Source organism: Sebastes fasciatus, chromosome 1, assembly GCF_043250625.1.
Source record: "Sebastes fasciatus isolate fSebFas1 chromosome 1, fSebFas1.pri, whole genome shotgun sequence".
NCBI lineage: Eukaryota > Metazoa > Chordata > Actinopteri > Perciformes > Sebastidae > Sebastes > Sebastes fasciatus.
Window position 1 is genome coordinate 35367828 of NC_133795.1, and position 19035 is coordinate 35386862.

At 38.0% G+C, this 19035-nt stretch overlaps 2 protein-coding genes across 2 annotated transcripts in view; one reads left to right on the forward strand and one right to left on the reverse strand.

Annotated features, from left to right (window-relative positions):
* The window catches only part of rab44 (RAB44, member RAS oncogene family), an 82282-nt gene that overhangs the window by 15262 nt on the left and 47985 nt on the right, over positions 1-19035 (forward strand). The window lies entirely within an intron of this gene.
* fkbp5 (FKBP prolyl isomerase 5) lies at positions 615-18931 on the reverse strand. The gene is made up of 11 exons (XM_074646186.1): positions 18620-18931; positions 13327-13459; positions 13065-13209; positions 11873-12015; positions 10961-11075; positions 10687-10843; positions 8479-8569; positions 8207-8290; positions 6468-6653; positions 6117-6356; positions 615-4494 (listed from the first exon to the last, which is right to left on the reverse strand). The coding sequence occupies exons 2-11, from the start codon at positions 13429-13431 to the stop codon at positions 4393-4395; spliced, it is 1368 nt and encodes a 455-aa protein (XP_074502287.1). The 5' UTR covers positions 13432-13459; positions 18620-18931; the 3' UTR covers positions 615-4392.

Sequence of the window (19035 nt, forward strand, 5' to 3'; positions counted from 1 at the left end):
ATTGGTCAGCTGATATAGTAGGAGCCAGTAGAGATGAGAGAGAGACAGAAAGGTTGTAAATGAGAGAGAGTGTTAAGAGGGTCTTCCTGTCTGAACTTTCGCTTTAAGCTTCATTTAGCAGCTAAAGAGACAGATATTTCCCTCAGGAGCTGGTGGGGACCAAAATCAGAGCTAAAAGAGGGTGAATATTGGACTTGACCAGATTGACAACTCCAAATTAATGCTAATGTTGCTCCGTAACTGCTGGATATGTAGGCTAACAAGTTCACCAAAGCCAAAAATGGGGGATTATTCCTATATCTGGATATGTAGGGCTATCTCCTAAAATACCATGAATGAATACAAAGCTTAAATTCACAAAATCTGTTCAGGTTCAGAGAATTCTTCAAACTGTTTCAGACTCTTTGAGGAGGAAATGTGTGTAAGATTAAGTTAAAAGCACTATTAAAGATGTAATGACTGTGTTAAATTCTACACAAGATTAATACAACACTTTTGGATGATAATATTCCCATTTGACCAGTTTTATGACAATACATCTAGTGTCAAATGCAAACTTTAAAAGATGTTATTACACTGTGGAAATATTGACCTATAACTTGAAGAATGACATCTTTCTTTAAATGCAACTCTTGGATTTATTTAATGCTTTTAAAGTGCAAAAAAATAAAAAAATATATAAAGAAGACATGAACAAAAGGTACCTTACGTAGTTTTTTGTCTGAAAATATTTCTTTTGCATAAATGCCGGTTTAATACATTGATCACATTTTTGCTTTACAAGATCTTTTGAATACATGTAAACATTTTGTACGACATGACAGTTTCTAATAAAAACCAATCTCACATCGGCAGTGCCGCAGTTTAAACAGCTGGATTTCATCCTGCTGGTTTTGTGTCAATATTTTCCAAATTATTCCTGTAATTTGTCAATTTATCAAAAATGATGAATGTGTAGCACTACGAGGCTTGGAGATCTTTTTTGTAGTCGACAGAGATGGATAAATATTCTGTATATTCTTAAAATGCAATTTATAATTGCTAGAAAAAAGTACTTCATGCTCATTTCCACTGTACAAAATGTTTGAATGTTTAGAGCCAGCAGTACTTGAAAACATACATAGCAATAAGCTGTTTTTAAAAACCTTGCTAACATACAACAATATATATTAACACACACACACACACACACACACACACACACACACGCACACATACACACTGTTGATTTTTTTTACACAAAATATTTAAGACAGCTAAGGTTTTCATTCTGAACCAACCAATGTTTATAAAACATTTCGAGATTATTGTCAAGACTTTATCCAGACATTTCATGAAAAGATAACAGTGTTGGTTTGACAGTCACCAAAGTGCATCACTGTCCACTATCTACTAACATTCACACATTTAAAAATAACAAAAAAATAATATGTGAAATAGATGCAGTGAAATAAAGAGACACCAGTTCAGGGGTATGAGGCAAAAAAGAACTACACAGATGTAAAATTATGTAGTTGATCACATTACCGGAGTTGAAATTTCATGAAACTTGTGAAAGATTGAAAGAAAAAAACTGTGGTTCTGACGGTTTTTAAAGCTCAATTGCAGTTTTTGTGTCCCGTTCCCACTTTCACTCACAGGGTCAATGCTATAGTGCATCTGCCCTGTCAAATACAAAGGTGGGAATGGGGAGGTGATGTTATGATCAAACGCCTCCTTTTGTAAGAAGTTTTTCATCATAATTATGAGGATCTGACAGTCGTCTGCTGACTGAAGATTGTGTTGAAGATTGTGCCATGCTTGTTTATGCAATTAGCTGATAGATAAACATACAATGAGCACAACAGAAGAAGAAAGTCATCAATCACTTAAAATCCACCAAAGCTCAGGAGTGGAAACATTTAACTTTATATATATATATATTTTAACTTGTGTGTTTTTTTTAAAGTTTTTGCAGCTGCCACCGTCTTAAAATGTTATCAGTCAATAAAAATTATGTTATCATCTGTTATCAATCCCATAGATCATCGTTGTTTTACTACAATACCAAACTGGCTTCTCATAAAATAAACTGTTTGTACTGCGTGACGTGTTTAAAACACAAAGTTTCAACAAATTAAAAAATGATCTATCATGCATGTTTTCATGGATAAATTATTTTAGTGCATGACCGTGGTCTTATCCGTCGTAAAACAATGCCTCATCTTTGCCCAAAAACAAGGGGCTCAATTTAAAATTGTATTTCTGGAAATAATCTCTCTACACCACAGTTAAGGTACTGTTATAGGCTTTTAAAAAACATGTACTGATTTGGCTTTATAGGTAGCTTCATGTCATAAAATAATATGAATTTCTAGCAATAACCAAATACAGTGAATTTGCCAGAACGCCAGAATTACAGATTTATATTTTGGTATAATTTAGCATCTGTAGTTTGTGCTTGTTTCAGATTCTACTCTGCTGATTGGAAACTTGAAGTTTCTATCAGCGATTTATGGAAATAGTGCAGTCATGTTTGGAGGAGAATTTTTTTTGTATGTGAGTCCTGGGCTGTGGTCGAATAGTCCAAAAAACTGTATCCTATGTCTTTTCCTAACCACTTTGACCTTGACCTTGATGGAAAACATCATGAGGTCAAGGAAAGATGTGAAGGAGAATTCAGAACGACTGAAGGAAAAGACAACCGCGGTGCTCAGAGAATCTGAGTGCACTTACACGATGGCAGATGGATGGTTTTGTTTTTTTTGTTTTTCAGCAATTTTGTTTATAACACATAGAAAATGATTAGTCTACAGTGACAAACTCAAGGCCGTATAATTCAAGCAAGGATTCCTGTCCTAAACAGAATCACACCTCCTGAGGAGAACGCTTTTCAATTTATCCAACGTGTTCAATTAAACAGTGAGGTTGATGTTACGGTGCCTTCAAATGAAACTCGTGAGCTTGTGTTTACGACATGGGATGTCGTGTACACGATATGTTGAAATGTGTTTCGTTCAAGTGGTTAAGTCGTGACAACACCAAAAACACCAAAGCAACAGCAATATTAACGTGACTGTTGACGTCTAGAAGCCACAGAGGCTAACAATTTAACAATTTAGCAAGCTAGCAAGCGGGTAACATAATGCAGTAAATGCAAAGGCATAATGACAGAGGAAAAAGATGAGGCCGTTGGGAATATCAACATTTTCCTCAGACTTATTATAAAGAAAAACAATAATTGACCAAAAATTACAACATAATCACTTATTAAGCACCGATAAATGAACTTCTGTGGCCTCCGTCATTACTGACAACGTCAACAAGCACGGCACAACGAGTGAACTCGGAGCTTTCAGAAACTTTCCACTTCACGAGGTTGTGACTACCACAAGAGTTCATATGGACTCTTTTCGTGAACACGTAAAACACGACCGCATTTGAAGGCACCATTATTGACGGCCGAATGCTGCCGCAAGGAATTGTGGGACATTGTTACCTCCTTTCCTTTGGTAAGGGATGGTTAAAGGAGATAAGAAAGGAAGCATTGAAACACCTTTCCATAGCATTAAGAGAATTCAAACAGCTCTTATCATGGCTGCCACTTTGTTATTTCTGGGTCATTTCACTCAGTTAGGAACCTTCCAAAACAAAAAGACTATTCGACCACAGCCCTGGATTTGTACTATTTTAGTATTTCTGTATTTTAAGTTTTTCCCAACATTACTGTAAATGAATGCAGGCTTTTCTACACTATGACTTGTACTTATTTTTTATGAATCAAAGCTAAGTTACGGGCATTTAGCTTTTTTGTTTTCTTGCACAGAAAGGTTTTAAAATACCACTGAGCTAACGAGACTCCTTACGCCTTTTATCCAAAGTACATACTGTATTGCACATTTAAAAAATAGCAAAGTTTCAAGTCTGAATCCCAAACACCTCGTGATGCATGCATGCAGCTGCCCAAGAAGAGGCTTAATACCAAATACAAGCCAGAGGTGTGAAACCAGCATGTACTGTTTGGGATTTGGAAACACACTGTGGACTGGAGGCACATCTGAACTCTACACAGTAGCCCAATGACAAATCAAATGGAATTCCTCTGTGTTTTTGAAGAAATAAACGATATCTTTTCAAAATAAAAGGTGGGGTCTAGATTGATTCTGCAGTACTAATTCCACTGGGAGGTACGTCCTGGCAGTCGCACAGTCCATGTGACTGGGGAAATGCTGTTTGGCTTGCAAACGTCCCTGCTTACACTCTGCTTGATATGCAGGAATGGTAATGTTGGATTTTGGGATAAAGAAGTTTGGATTAGAGGCTTTTATACGACTTCGTTCCTGCCTCTGCTCCCTGGGTTTGGAAAGCAAAGGAAGGCATGTCTTTCTTTTTTCTCCCTTTCAAACGTCTCTCTTACGATGGACAGTCCTGACTCCTCCGCCGTCGTTTGATGCCCACTTCACCGTTCATGCCGCTCCTCAGGCTGTCATCCCGCCTCCTCTTCGTCTTCCCAATCTGTTGAGGGGGAGATGAAGGACACATGACTACAGCAGTCTAAAATAAACCATTGTTGATAAGGCAAGTCATCAAAATGATGAAGACAATTCTGAAATTCCTACAATCATAGATTCTGCATGTCTTATGTGCATTTCATGAGAATAGCTGCGTCCGAAATCGCATACTATGCTCCACATACCCAATATGTGTGCTATTGTACTTTTGTGTGAATAAACAGTATGTATCTTTTTGGACGCAGTGAGAAGTAATTTAGGTCGTCACTTCCTGAGAGCCTGCTTGCCGGTTGGAGTCGTGTAACCATGGTAACCTGTACCAACCTCATGTGACCAAAACGACGATTTGTGAGAATCAAAGTCTGAACTAATTCAAACACTTACATTGAAGCGTAGGAAAGGAAGGAAATATTATGCAATATGCGTACTATTGATTTTATACTAAGGTTGTCTCACACAAAATCTCACAAACTGTTTTAGTGAATAAAATATAATGTTAGTGTGGAATTTTGGATGCAACCAATGTGCCTCCTTATATAACAACTGAACAGTGAAATAGAAATAAATCTAAACGGAAATAACTAACCAAATTTGCATTTGTCCTTAATATTAAGAAGTTGTTTTGGTATCATTATGTGTTATTGCTTTTTTACTCTTGAGATAATTTCTCCTTTTTCAACAGAGAAGAGCATCTGGATCAATAGGTGAGAAAATCAACAAATCCATGAATGAACACTAGAGGTCAGCGTAATACAGAAGAAAGCATAATAACACAGAGGACGACGATACAGCAGGGCGTTTTACTATGGAAATGTAATTAAAACCTTCGAATAAATTATAAATCAGCTATATTATTGTTATATATTTGAACTACTGGGTCTTGTTATGAATATCAAAATATTTCACAGGACATTTGGCTGGTAGTTGTGGGATGAACCTCAATCAATTGTATCAATAACTCTCAACATGATACCTAAAATGGCTGACTATTAGTTGATAAAAAATCCCCCACCAGGTAGATAACCTGATTTATGGGAGTCAGATGTGCCCCATGTAATTTCCAGAGCTGAAATACAAATACAATTTAGTTTCATAGTTCCTAAAAATACCACTTCCACTTCCTAACATATTGTGAATTCTAGTCCTTCAACTATTCGTTGTTTGAATTCTATTTATCTTCAGATAATGACGGCAAGGGGCCTTAATCTCGATATCAGTGGAAAGTGAGAAGGAAGTGACATTTTTGTGGTGCTGACTTGTTTTCATTTGTTTTTTCCTTTGTAAAGCATTTTGTAACATTCTTTTAAAAGATGTTATAAAAATAAAGTTGTTTTTTTTATGTATAAATACCTGAACATAAAACAACAACATAACTGTTTTGGTAGGTCATAAAACTCTGGAAAACAAATTATGTCTCACAAAGCCAAATAGCTGTGTGCGTGTGTGTGTGTGTGTGTGTGTATGTGTGTGTATGTGTGTGTGTGTGTGTTGAATAGAAATTATATTTATTTTTAGTTTAGTATTTTTCGTTAATATTCAATTCACTCAGTTAAAGAAGGCCAAACAAACAAACCAGCCAGGCTGACTGTTTGTCTACGTTTAGCCAAGAACAGCGTGTTTACAGACCTTGGCGTCCCGTTCTGCAAATATCTGGAACATGTTGGCGTAGGTCTTCTTGTCCTGTTCATGATGTTCCTTAATCTTGCTCTGGCAGATGAAAATCTGAGCACGAGCCGCTTGATTTGCAGGGTTGACTTGCAGCACGTGCTGAAAGTCTTCCATGGCCAGGCTGAAGTCATTACGAAGGAGACGGGCTTCCCCGCGGCGATACAGAGCCTTCTCATTGTTCTCATCGAGCTCAATCACCTTAAACACACACACACACACACAGCAATTAGTCAAGATACAGAGAGACAATGTAGTGAAATTAGATTGTGTTTAAATATGGATAAATAGCATCAGGGTCGTGCAGCTCACCTTGTTGCAGTTCTCCACTACTTGTGAGAACTCTTTAATCCGCAGGAAACACAGCGCTAAGTTGAGGTGTGACATCGACATGAAAGACTGTATCCTCTTCTGCTGCTCGATCCCAGTGCCACACTCCATCTCTAGCCAGGAGACGATGCGCTGGTACTGGATGACTGCCTGGCAGTACCGCCCTGCCTAATACAGGAAGATAATACCACTTTATGAACATGTTAACAGTAATACAAAATAATTAAAGCTGCAAGCAGCGATGATCGGGCCATCGCACCTTAGCGCACGTAATAATTTGATCAGCATGGCAAGGTTATTATAGTAAACTAAAACTGAAGCTAAAACGAAAATAAGCAGGGAAAAATATATATATATATTTTTTAAAGATTATTGTTTGAGCTTCTATGCCTTTATTAGTGACAGGGATATTACTGAAAGGGGGGGAGAGAAAGGGGATGACATGCAGCAAAGGGCCACAGGTCGGATTCGAACACCGGGCCGCTCAGCCTTTGTGGGACGCCCGCTCTAACAGCTGAGCTACAGCAGCGTACCGTCATTTTTAGTAAACTGGAACTAAATAAAAAAACATATCATTTAAGAAAAACTAAAACTTAATTGAAACTATATGGCCTGGGTAAAAAACGAATGAAAATAAAATAAAAAATGAACGTAAATTCATTTCAGTTTTTTTAGATATAATACATCACAACCGAAAAAAGGAGACGGCATGAATTTTCATCAGCTCTCGTGACATTGAAGCACAGAAATTGCACGGACTTGACATTCCAGGAGATGGTGCCATGTCGCAATTGCTTCAATAAAGTAGCGCGAAGATAAAACTTAAAACATTTTGGCCATTCCTACACAGTTCTCCAACCATGCATTTCGTATGTATGTGTAGCTACATACTTCTGAGACATTATAGCTGGCCCCTAACAAAAACAAACTAAATATATAAAAACTAAAACTAAACCTTTCTGAAAAACTGAAACTAAACAAAAACTAGCAAACACACTCTGAAAACTAACTAAAATAAAAAATCGAAGTAAAAATGAAAAAGACATAAAAAAAATAAAAAGCTAGGACTGTCAATCGATTAAAATATTTAATCGCGATTAATCGCTAATTGATCGCACGTCTTTTTTATCCGTTCAAAATGTACCTTAAAAGGAGATTTGTCAAATATTTAATACTCTTATCAACATGGGAGTGGACAAATATGCTTGCTTTATGCAAATATACGTATATATTTACTATTACAAAAAATCAATTAACAAAACAAAACAATGACAGATATTGTCCAGAAACCCTCACACGTACTGCATTTAGCATAACAAAATGTGCTCAAATCATAGCATGGCAAACTGCAGCCCAACAGGCAACAACAGCTGTCAGTGTGTCAGTGTGCTGACTTGACTATGACTTGCCCCAAACTGCATGTGATTATCATAAAGTGGGCATGTCTGTAAAGGGGAGACTAGTGGGTACCCATAGAACCCATTTACATTCACGTATGAGGTCAGAGGTCAAGGGACCCCTTTGAAAACGGCCTTGACAGAGTTTCCTCGCCAAAATGTAGCACAAGTTTGGAGCGTTATTTAACCTCCTTTGCGACAAGCTAGTATGACATAGATTCCTAGTTTTCTAGTTTCATATGCCAGTATCTTCACTCTAGCTTTAAAACTTTGGCAGCCCTAATAAAAACTCATTATTATAACGTTGCAGCATGAGGACTGTACCTTAAAATACTGATTCCCTTTATGCTTCACTGCAGCAGCCGAATCCAGCTTCTCAGGCAAGTCCATTTCCCAGGATTCTTTAGCCTTGTGGAAACAGAACATGACAGAAAGTGAGCAAACACTGGTTGTCATGTTTTAGGTAGTGAGCTGAAATCATCTACATAACTTTGGAGGACTTGTTGCTCAAAGTGTGCTTGAATTTATATGTATTAACCAAATCTCTAATGTAGAATTGATTTCTTTAGACATATAAAGTAGAAAGCAGGGCTCACCCTTTGAAAGCCATTGAGGGTAACTTCGTATATTATGTCTTTATCTGGTCCAATTTTGTACTCCGGTTTACCTTCGCTTCCAAAGCCATACCTGTCAAAAAAAAGAAAGAAAAAACATGACAGAGCATGAGCCTGTTGATAATACAAGATACAACTGTTGAACCACTTCTACGTATCAAATAGCCAAACTGAGTACAAAGATTGTATCAACTGTCAACAGTCAACTCAAGTCACTTGACATTTAAACTATAGTGATGGAAATCACACCTGTGACCAAATTAAATAAATGCTACTGGTAAAAAATTCCCCACATCTAACACATGTCAAAATTCATACTATTCATATTGATATTCCAGGCACTTGCTCAAAATGCAGTGATGTAAAAGGACACACTCTTTCATTGCTTATGTGAAGTTGGTCTCAATACTGCTCCCTTTATAACATATTATTTATTATGAATCTGTACAATGAGGAGTTTAAGACAAAAGACACATTGTACTGTTTAATACGAGGCTGATAGCTCTTAACTGCGAAAAAAAACCCATCTATAAGTAGATCAAGGTGCATGTATGGCATTAAAGAAATGTCATACATGCAAAATAAACAAGATGCATGTTGAGATAATACAGTACAGTTTCTTGAAAGGGAAGATATAGGAGTTACATGAGCAGAAATGGAAAGTTCTGACTCTTAATTTACATGGATTTGTGAGGCATAATGCATGGATTATTTTCTACTTTCTGTGTTAGTTTACTTCTTGTTGGCATCAACTCTCAGTATAAATAATTATTGTGCTATGAATTCCTAGTATTAAGTCACCAGCCACTACTTAGTATTGCTCTTGCCTGAGGGGTTAATGGGTGAGGTTGGTATGGGCGGGGTTAACGGATTCTTATTATGTGGTTTGGGCAGTACAATGCGTTCTATTTACTTTTGTAATTACTCCTTATTACTGTCTCATATTAATTTTCTTCATCTTTTGGATGAGTGACTTCTCATTCTGGTGTTGACGACCCAAATCGCTCTTCAATATTGATGGATTTTAAGCTCTTTAGGACTGACCCGGGACTGTGCCGCTGCCGCACTACTGTACACACACACACCTCTACACACAACAAACAAAAAGCGATATCCGTCTGAGAATGACTAATAATAATTAATGTTGAATATGAATAATTAATAATGTTGGGGGATGATTCCCTATTTCATGGGCTATTTGGGGATTTATACATTATTATTAAATACTTAAATATGAGCAACGAGCATTCGTTATCCTCAGTATAATATGTATTAATTATACATTATATAATAATATAATTTAATATAGTATGTTGTAGAATTATTGTAGGATTGTTGAAGACCACATTACTTCTGATGCCACACACAAATGTACAAAATATATACTATTAATAGTAGCAGTAACAGCGTTTCTGAAAGACTGGATCTTTGTACATTTTTCTGGTTATGGTATCTGTCTTCAAAACCCCATAGCAGAGAAGAAAAAATGCATTAAAATAGCAAAATGAATACAATCACCATCTGACAGAAATCCTACATTAAGTACAATGAAATAAATGGTTCCTGGGGACACAATTGTATTTTGGCTCAACAGGTGTAATGAAGGACCACAGCATGAACATCTAGCAGAGATAATTACCAAAGCAATCCCACATAAAGACTGTCTCACTGCGACTGCATTGAGAGAGCAGTTTTTTTAAAGGGGATATATCATAAAAAAAACTCCCTTTTTCAGTGCTTGTGCACATACACTTGGGTATCTGGAGAGTCTACCAACCCACAAACTGTGAAATAACACAACCCAGTCAGTATTTTTGTGGGCTGCGTCGATCAGAAAACATGTGATTCAACAAGCCATTCAGATTTGGCTCCCCTTCCTATGTCACATGCAGGCTCATTAGAATATATCACCCACAGCTGGAGAACTACCTTTGTAAAGGTGCACCATTCTTTTCTTGCAAGCCAATCAGAGCAAAATGGGCTTTTTTCGGGAGGGGGTCTTAAAGAGACAGGCGCTAAAACCTTTTCAGACAGAGGGTGAATACAGGTATTTACAGACACAGTATGAGGAAAATAAAGTGCTTTTTGAACATTAAAGTATGTAAACATGTTCTAGTAGAAACACAAAATACAAGTATGAACCTGAAAATAAGCATAATATGTCCCCTTTAAGGTTTTTCAGTGACTTACTTTGGCTTTAAGTAAAGTAGACAGCACTCTCCCTTCTGCATCTTGTCCATGGCTCGGTCCACTCCGAGAGGAACGCCTTTATCTTCAGCCTCACCGACAATGAAGCTGACGTCCCTGCTGTCAAACAGCCGACCACCACACCTTCCCTCCAGGTGCACTGTTGGTCATACGACGAAAAATCAGGACACAATTTAACCTCTGATGTAACTTTTTAATGTACTGGTTATTTGGCACAATATCAGTAACTACCCATGAAGAAAAAGGCTGTTCTTACCTTCAACATTTGCTCCATCGTTGGGATTAGTGTAACCGTCACCTTTCACCTTTATTCTTCTTACGACGCCGGAATCGTCTGTGAGAATCTCTCCTTCAAACTTGAGCAGCTCCATCTGTTGTGTCAAATGTTTACTCAATAATTGTTCTACACAAATAGCGATATGAAGCAAAGAAACAAAATTACAGCTCTGCAGAACTCGGTGTGTGGTGTTGGAGTAGGTGTGGGAGGAGAAAAGCAAATTCATCACAAAAAACAAGTAGGAGTCATCACATCAAGTCATGGAGATAAAAAAAGAAGAATGATAAATAATGACTATTGGAGAAACCGCACAGGTAGTCAGACATAAAGTGTATGTATACTGTACATTCATCTATTAGAAGAAAACAAGCTAAGATAAATAACCCCTTCACATCCAGTCCCCCCTCTATATATGCAGTATATACAGTATATATATATGAATTAATAATCTGAATACTGAAGTTAACATTGAACACCTGTTTATAAAGCTTGTGGTAACATCTGACACAGTTGGATTAGATCAGGAGCATTGACAAAAGAAAACTTCTGGGGGGTAGAACATTTCAATAACAAAGATGTGCCCGTGGGGGGTAACGTGTAAAGCAGAGCAATTGGCTAAATCTCTTTAGATAGTTCCCAGAACTGAATTAGAATTGTCATTGATTATAGAAGACAGAGAAAGCTTGAATTGTATCCCCAATGAGCTCCAAACAGACTGAACTACTCTAACTGTTTGACTGAAAGGGGATTAAAATAGACAAACCAGTTAATTTTATGACCAGAGAGCTCCATCTACAGGGACTGACACATGCTCCTAAATTATCAGGGTCCCTCAGTGTGATGCAGAAGGAATGCACGGCACAAATGGCAACACTGACGTGGCACACCTACCTCAAACACTACTGAAGCGTTGGGAGGAATTTTGTCGGGATTTCCAGCAGATCCGTAAGCGTACTCGGGTTTACACAGCAACGTGCACACCTCACCCCTCTGCATGGACAACACACCGATATCCCAGGCCTTGAGGACTTGTCCTGTGAGTGGGTGAAGTAAATAATACAACTATAAGAGATGTTGTTGGTTTATAAAGTGGGCTTAAAGATTATGTAATAATTTAAATTAAAATGATAAGAATGTAAAGGAATAGTTTGACATTTCGGGGAATGCGCTTATTCACGTACGTGCCCAGAGTTCGATGAGAAGACTGATGATACTACCGTCATATGATCGTTTAACGCCACTAATTTCTTTAACACATTAACGCAATTGATCTTTCGGAGATTGTAGCGGGCTTAATTTTAACGCTAGATTGAAGATCATATGAAACTAGAAAACCTAATGAATCCATTGGTACCAACCATGTCATACTAGCTTGTCGTGAAGGAGGCTAAATAACACTCCAAACTTGCGCTAAATTTTGGCGAGGAAAAACTGGTATGGCCGTTTTCAAAAGGGGTCCCTTGACCTCTGACCTCAAGATATGTGAATGAAAATGGGTTCTATATGTACGCACGAGTCTCCCCTTTACAGACATGCCCACTTTATGATAATCACATGCAGTTTTGGGCAAGTCATAGCCAAGTCAGCACACTGACACACTGACAGCTGTTGTTGCCTGTTGGGCTGCAGTTTGCCATGTTATGATATGAGCATATTTTTTATGCTAAATGCAGTACCTGTGAGGGTTTCTGGACAATATCTGTCATTGCTTTGTGTCGTTAATTGATTTTCAATAATAAATATATACATACATTTGCATAAAGCAGCATATTTGCCCACTCCCATGTTGATAAGAGTATTAAATACTTTGAACAGATTAAAAATGTGATTAATTTGCGATAAATCGCGATCAAATATTTTAATTGATTGACAGCCCTAGTTGTTTTTACTCTTTGTTCTGTATGGATTAAACAAACAAGATATAACGTGTTAATTTGGTGAGCTTTAGAGGTGCTGGTAGGTGGAGAGAGGTGTCAGTCGTCTCATCTAACTCTCAACAAGTAGGCGTACTTTCCAAAACATCAAACTAAGAGACGACACTAAGGCACCTTCAGGTATGACAGTAATGCATGAAGTCGCCTACCTTTGCCCACATTGAAGCAAAAAGATTCTTTGCGATCCCGACTGCAGTCAAACTTCTTCCCAGTGAGCAGCCTCCCAGTGTAGTGGACGGTCACTCTGTCCCCAATCATCGGCCACTCTCCATCGAGCCCCGGACGCTTCACAACCTGCAGAGAGAAAGACCAGCTTCCAGTTCAACTGAGAAACCTTTTTTAACAGAGAATATAGAGGAGAATATCGTGACCATGCCATATGATATAATTCAAAACAATGATAATAAATACCTTGATAACTCCTTGGTCTTTACTAGGTGTTACATCAATGCCCTTTGCAGCAAACACGGCCGTGGCTGGATGGCCCTCCATAGTCAGATCCTGATCAGTGGTCATTTTAGCGTGTGGGCATCACACGGTAACACTGTAAACATTATGAGAACACAAGCCTACGTGTTAGCTATCTGAGCACCATAAATAACATGTCTCATGTTTTCACTTTGGGACAAACTCGCAACCAGGAAAATGAGCACATGAAATAAATCTAATTTTTGGAGCCGGACTGGAAAATCACAGTCACTGACAAAAATATCAATGCAAGATCTCAATAATCCACCCCGTGAATATGACTTTCTCCTCCACATTATATAACTTGTAGCTATTTATGGACACATGTTCTAAATCCATGTACTGTACTGGAGATATATTTATTATTATATATATATTTATATTTATTGCAAAAGCCTCAGTAACATTGATCCCAACTGTATGAGGAACATTAGTTTGCACTGCAGTTGTGATATCACCACCTTGTCTGATCCCCTACAGATGAAGTAATTACATAAATATAATATTAAAGGCAGCAGCGTGTTGCTTGCTTCAGTCATTTTATTTTGTAAGACGAGCTGCATTCGCCAAAGAACAGCATGTTCAAGACTATTAGCTTATGGCCCTCTGTGCTCTTTGTCAACCTATAAATGACGTCCACATATTTTATGGACACCAAAATTAAATCTGCAGCACAGCAGAACCTCATTTAGATATTTTCACTGTTCATTTTGTAATGAGTGTTTCAACATTAGTCTTTTTTTTCTGAAAGCCTCGTATGAGCAGGAACAGTGTGGGCTTGACTACGCTCACACACTGTACTGATAAAGCTGCGCCTTCACAAATACAGTCATGTAATTTCTCTCAGTGTTTGTGATGAGGCAGGTTAACATCTTGAATTTGATCATGAATCTCCAGCTCAGAGGTGAAACACTGATATATCTTATCGGAATATGAGGCTACAAGCCGTCCGGTTTTGACTGGTCGTGTTTTGATACAGCTCAAATGTTGTCTCCTTAAACAGTATTTTACCTCTACCTGCCTGACCATCATATCCACATAACTACTGATCCCCTCCAGATTTTTTATAGTACCAATTCTCATCCCAAATACTATGCAGTATATTGTCTCCTTATTGATTTTTAAGTATTTTGTCAAAAGCATTTTTTGGTATTTTGTTTTCTTGCATGTTCTGTATTTCCTAGCAACATACATTATTATCAAACAAATCTGACAACTAATTCAATTTTCTTTCTTTTCTTTCTCTTCAAAACAATGCCAAAATAAAACAATTTCAAACACTGTTGTACAGAGATAAATATATGGATCAGACCTGACATTTGATAATAGCTTTTTCAATACTTGGTATTGGTACAGACACATTGTTTGAAATCAAAATTTTTCCGATATAGCGTCAATATGATACTTGAGGTTTCGGTAGCAATACCAAAATGGAAACTTTTTGGTGTCTTACGTTGGGACAGGGCAGGGCATTATGACAATGTATATTGTCAAAACGATATAAAAATGTCTATTGTATATATTTTTCTATGTCGTTTCTATCGTGATATAGGCTAGGCCTATAATTATTTATTTTTTCTTTATAATTTCACTTAAAACGTATGTCCATTTTGCACTCAAGTTCCTAAAATGAAATAATATAGAGTACTTTTCATTTGTCAAGTATTTAATTCACACAGGAGTATACAAAAGCAGGCTTTGCCATATGTTTTTTTCATATAGACCATTAATTTATTGAATTACCAGAAAATATATTGTGATCGCGATATGAAATTACCTATATTGTGAGAGAAGATTTTGGCCATATCATCCAGTCCTACTTAAGGTAAACCCTTGAACCTGTTCAGTTCAAGAACAACATTTTTAGAATAAATACACAGGATTATGAATCTCACAGGACATTTTATATGTGATTCTATGGAAATAATTCTGTAACAAAAATGTTTAGCTGGGTAACTGCTCCAAATAAAAAAGGTCTAAAGTTGGCAAAATATTAATTCAAGTTAGGCATTCTCTGGTCGAAGAATAAGTAACCAAGATGACTAATCTGAGCAGACATTCGATGCTCGGTGCTATGGAAACATTCTGCTGGTACCAAAAAAAGATTTGATACCCAGCCCTAACGGATAGATGGAAAGCTAGATAGCTAGATAGATAACTGCAGTCTCACAAAGAGATACGAGAGCAATAAAACTGTAATGACCTGTTGGTGTTACAGTTGCTAATTGTTGCCTCTCTCTTGTCACAGAAGCAATCGTTGTCAACAGGCTCTGTTATTTAATACATATGGCTGCAGGCATTTTTCAGTCTGCCCTAGCAGAATAATCTTGACATTGTCTGAAGACAATGAAAGAGCCAGTTAGCTATGTTAAGCATGCTGCCAAACACTATTTGGTGATTATTATCACATGCGACAGCTGAGACGTTAACACTTGCTCCAATAGCATCAGCTGATGGGCCTGTGCCAGGATGTTACTAAGGTTAGGCCAGAGTTGTGAAGTAACGATTACAAATGAAAATGATGAGAAAACAACAAGTGTTTTCTGTTTCTCAAAGACTCCCAACGCAACTTTCACTTTTACTTTATTATATTTAAACGTGCAACATTTCACACTCAAATCGGCTCTTCATCAGATAGAGAGGTATAAAGCCAATATGGGCTTGAAATGTTTCTAAATGTAATTAAAGTTAAAACAAGTTTCTGGACAAGAAAGACGTGCATGTGTTTTGCACACTGACTAACAAGTGTAAACTAAGAAAAATGTATACTGTATATTGCAAGCAAAAAATGATGCAAGTTCTTTCTTAAATTGTTGGTTGTATGCTGGTGAGCCACCGAGGGAAATATATAAATGTGTATGAAGAACTATATAAATAGAGACAATCTCACTGATGAGTCAAAAGTCTTGCTTGAAAACTTTCATCACATCCCCCCTTACTGTAACGCTCCCTGCACTGAACATCATGTAACATTAGGACACGTTAGTGTAGATTTTCTCTATTCTGCTGAAGCAAACAACATGCGTAATCTTATTTAACTTGTCAATCTGAGTAAAATCCTATTCATATTTACAGCAAAGCCTAAAGACTAAAGTGCTATGAGGGATAGGTTACGCATGGAGCTGATCAGACGGCCGTCTTGCCACTTAACCACAGAGATGACTTAGGGTTAAAAAGGAACGGCAGCTCTCATTCCCTGCATCTAGATTTTTCCACCAGTTGTCCTGGCTTCAACATCCCAGATGCCGTTGATGACCATGTGCAAATATTAGGATATTCTGCCGTGGTGACTAAGTTCTTAAAGAGCCTGTAAAGCATGAAACTGAAGCAACAGAGCTTATTGGCCTGAAATGCATCAACTTGGCAATACACTCATTGCGTTGAATCTTGATTAAGAAATAGATGTGGACTCATTGTCCTAGTGTGAGAAGAACAATCTTAGGAACAGCAACAGCCCAAGCCATGGCGTACCCATGCTCCTCGACCCACGGGGTAAAACCATAAACATCTGTCGTACTGACGTCCACTCAATTTATTCTGCTACTTCAATTGTGTGTCACTCTCAAAGATCAAGTGTCGTCCACTGAACTCTTCAACACAAGCGCGGCACAAAATGTCCATCTCTTATGCGGCGACACCTCGTCTTGTGTCTTTTAAATTTCATGGATTTCATTTAAGATGTAACTCGTTGTACGTGCGTGAGTTTGTGCGTGTGTGTGTGTGTGTGTGTATGTATGTGTGTCTGAACACAATGTTCCTTCTATTCACTGTTCCCCCGCTGGCAAAGCCTGATGGTGCTCACCAATCTGAGACCCCCTCACGTACAACCCAGCTTCAATTTTTGACTGAAAATAAGCAGATCTTGATTATTCAAATGGACCATTTACATTAACACATGATTACATTTAAATAAAGCAAGTGGAGTGATAGCGTGATGAATTACCATTATTGATAAACTCCCATAACTAAAACGCATTCATTGCATCGATTTTATCATTTCACTTTTTTGCTTTTCCTGTATGAAAGAATTAATTATTAAACACTGAACAGGGAATCCAACTGCAAATAGTTACGACACAGATAAAATGGCATGTAGGCTACATGTATCTTAACTCAGATACCCTGCGGAGGAATGCAGGAAAAGAACACAATGAGGCAAAGACCACATCCACAGACGCACACGGTGTATCTGTACATTGTGTCTCACATCCGTACTCTGCTGCTGATTCATAAGTGAACATGTGAGTACACACTGTGCATGACGGACCCATAGGCTGACGTCCTGAGGCACAGCATTGTCTGGCACAGGGGGATTATTTCTTAACCTGACAAAAGACATCACAGGGAGTTACAAAAGATGAATAGTTGCTTTTATAGACATCACTTCTTGGGCAATACTGCTACAGCGGCGTATGTACTTTTAATGTGAATTTTACTGTATTCACAAGGCAAACATAAAGAAATGGTCACCCTTTAGTTAAGTATGTCAGGGTATTTGAACAAGAAGCTGTTTATATTCATTAAATATCTGCCTAAGGCAGCGTGATTCATCTCTGGGACTTTGTCTCAACCCGTGTCCATGTCAGCAGGCCAACTCTGCTTCAATCTCACACACACACACACACACACACACAGACCTACATCTAAATACTACATATAATGTCATGTATGATAACACCCATATATTTAAAGTTATTCAGGGGTTACCATTATGTCCTGTTAATGTACAACGTGGGCTAAAAAAATGAATAAGAGTCAGCACCGAAATGAACTACAGTTACCGATTCTCAGAAAACAGTGTTACAACCTGTACTTTATGAGATACACCTAAGCCTAAAGGGATTCTGGATGTAAACTGTTGTCCTCATCCGCCTCCACTGGGAACCACAGCCAAGTGACACACACACACACACACACACACACACACACCTATAAACACACACAGGGAGTCTTATCAGCCCTTATTTTCCAGAGCACACTGTGAAGCTGTAACCTCAAATGCCCCCACACGTGTGACAAATTCAACATCTACCCTATGATCCTCTTATAATCAGACAACCTTTAACTGGACACAAACAAATAAATAATTAACATTTTTGCTATAGACTTGATGTTTTTATGATGTATAACAAGTGTCCCTTTAACTCAGCAAGGCGGTAACAGAAAGCAGTGTGTAATTAAGTCATTAGTTAAATCGTTTAGCAGCAGAATAGAGGGAATAGAGTAGAAGACTCACATTTCCTTGCGCTCCTTTTTTTTTAGTTTCTTTCCAGAAACGGCCGGCGACGCGCTGAAATTTCAGTCGGTAGATGATTTTTTTTGTTTGTTAACCGCGTCTTTTTTCCTCCTTATTCAAGACCGCCCTCTCATCTCACATCCAGGGTACTAAATGTCCTGTCCATGTGGTTCTTATGTCGCGCTGTTCCTGTTCCTGTGATCCTTTTATTATCCCTCTTTTCCTCTAGTAGTGCCGGGTTGAAGTAGCCACATGGAGCTCAGACTTCAAAATGACAGTGGTGGAGGCAGAGAGGAGTGAGGAGAAGAGAGAGAGAGAGCGCGAGAGAGAGAGAGAGGACCGAATAGAGGAGTAGAGTTGTGGGAGGGCGTTTAGTGTAAAAATTAAGGGGCAGGTCTTTGGAAAGCAGCCACAAA

What these genes read in the sequence shown, in the direction of transcription:
- fkbp5 (XM_074646186.1), bottom strand. Translation starts at nt 13,431, where the DNA reads ATGACCACTGATCAGGATCTGACTATGGAGGGCCATCCAGCCACGGCC. An exon ending in ACGCTTCAGTAGTGTTTGAG is followed by an intron (nt 11,076 to 11,872) that starts GTAGGTGTGCCA and finishes TTGACACAACAG; the next exon opens with ATGGAGCTGCTCAAGTTTGA. An exon ending in AAGGGAATCAGTATTTTAAG is followed by an intron (nt 6,654 to 8,206) that starts GTACAGTCCTCA and finishes TTCCTGTATTAG; the next exon opens with GCAGGGCGGTACTGCCAGGC.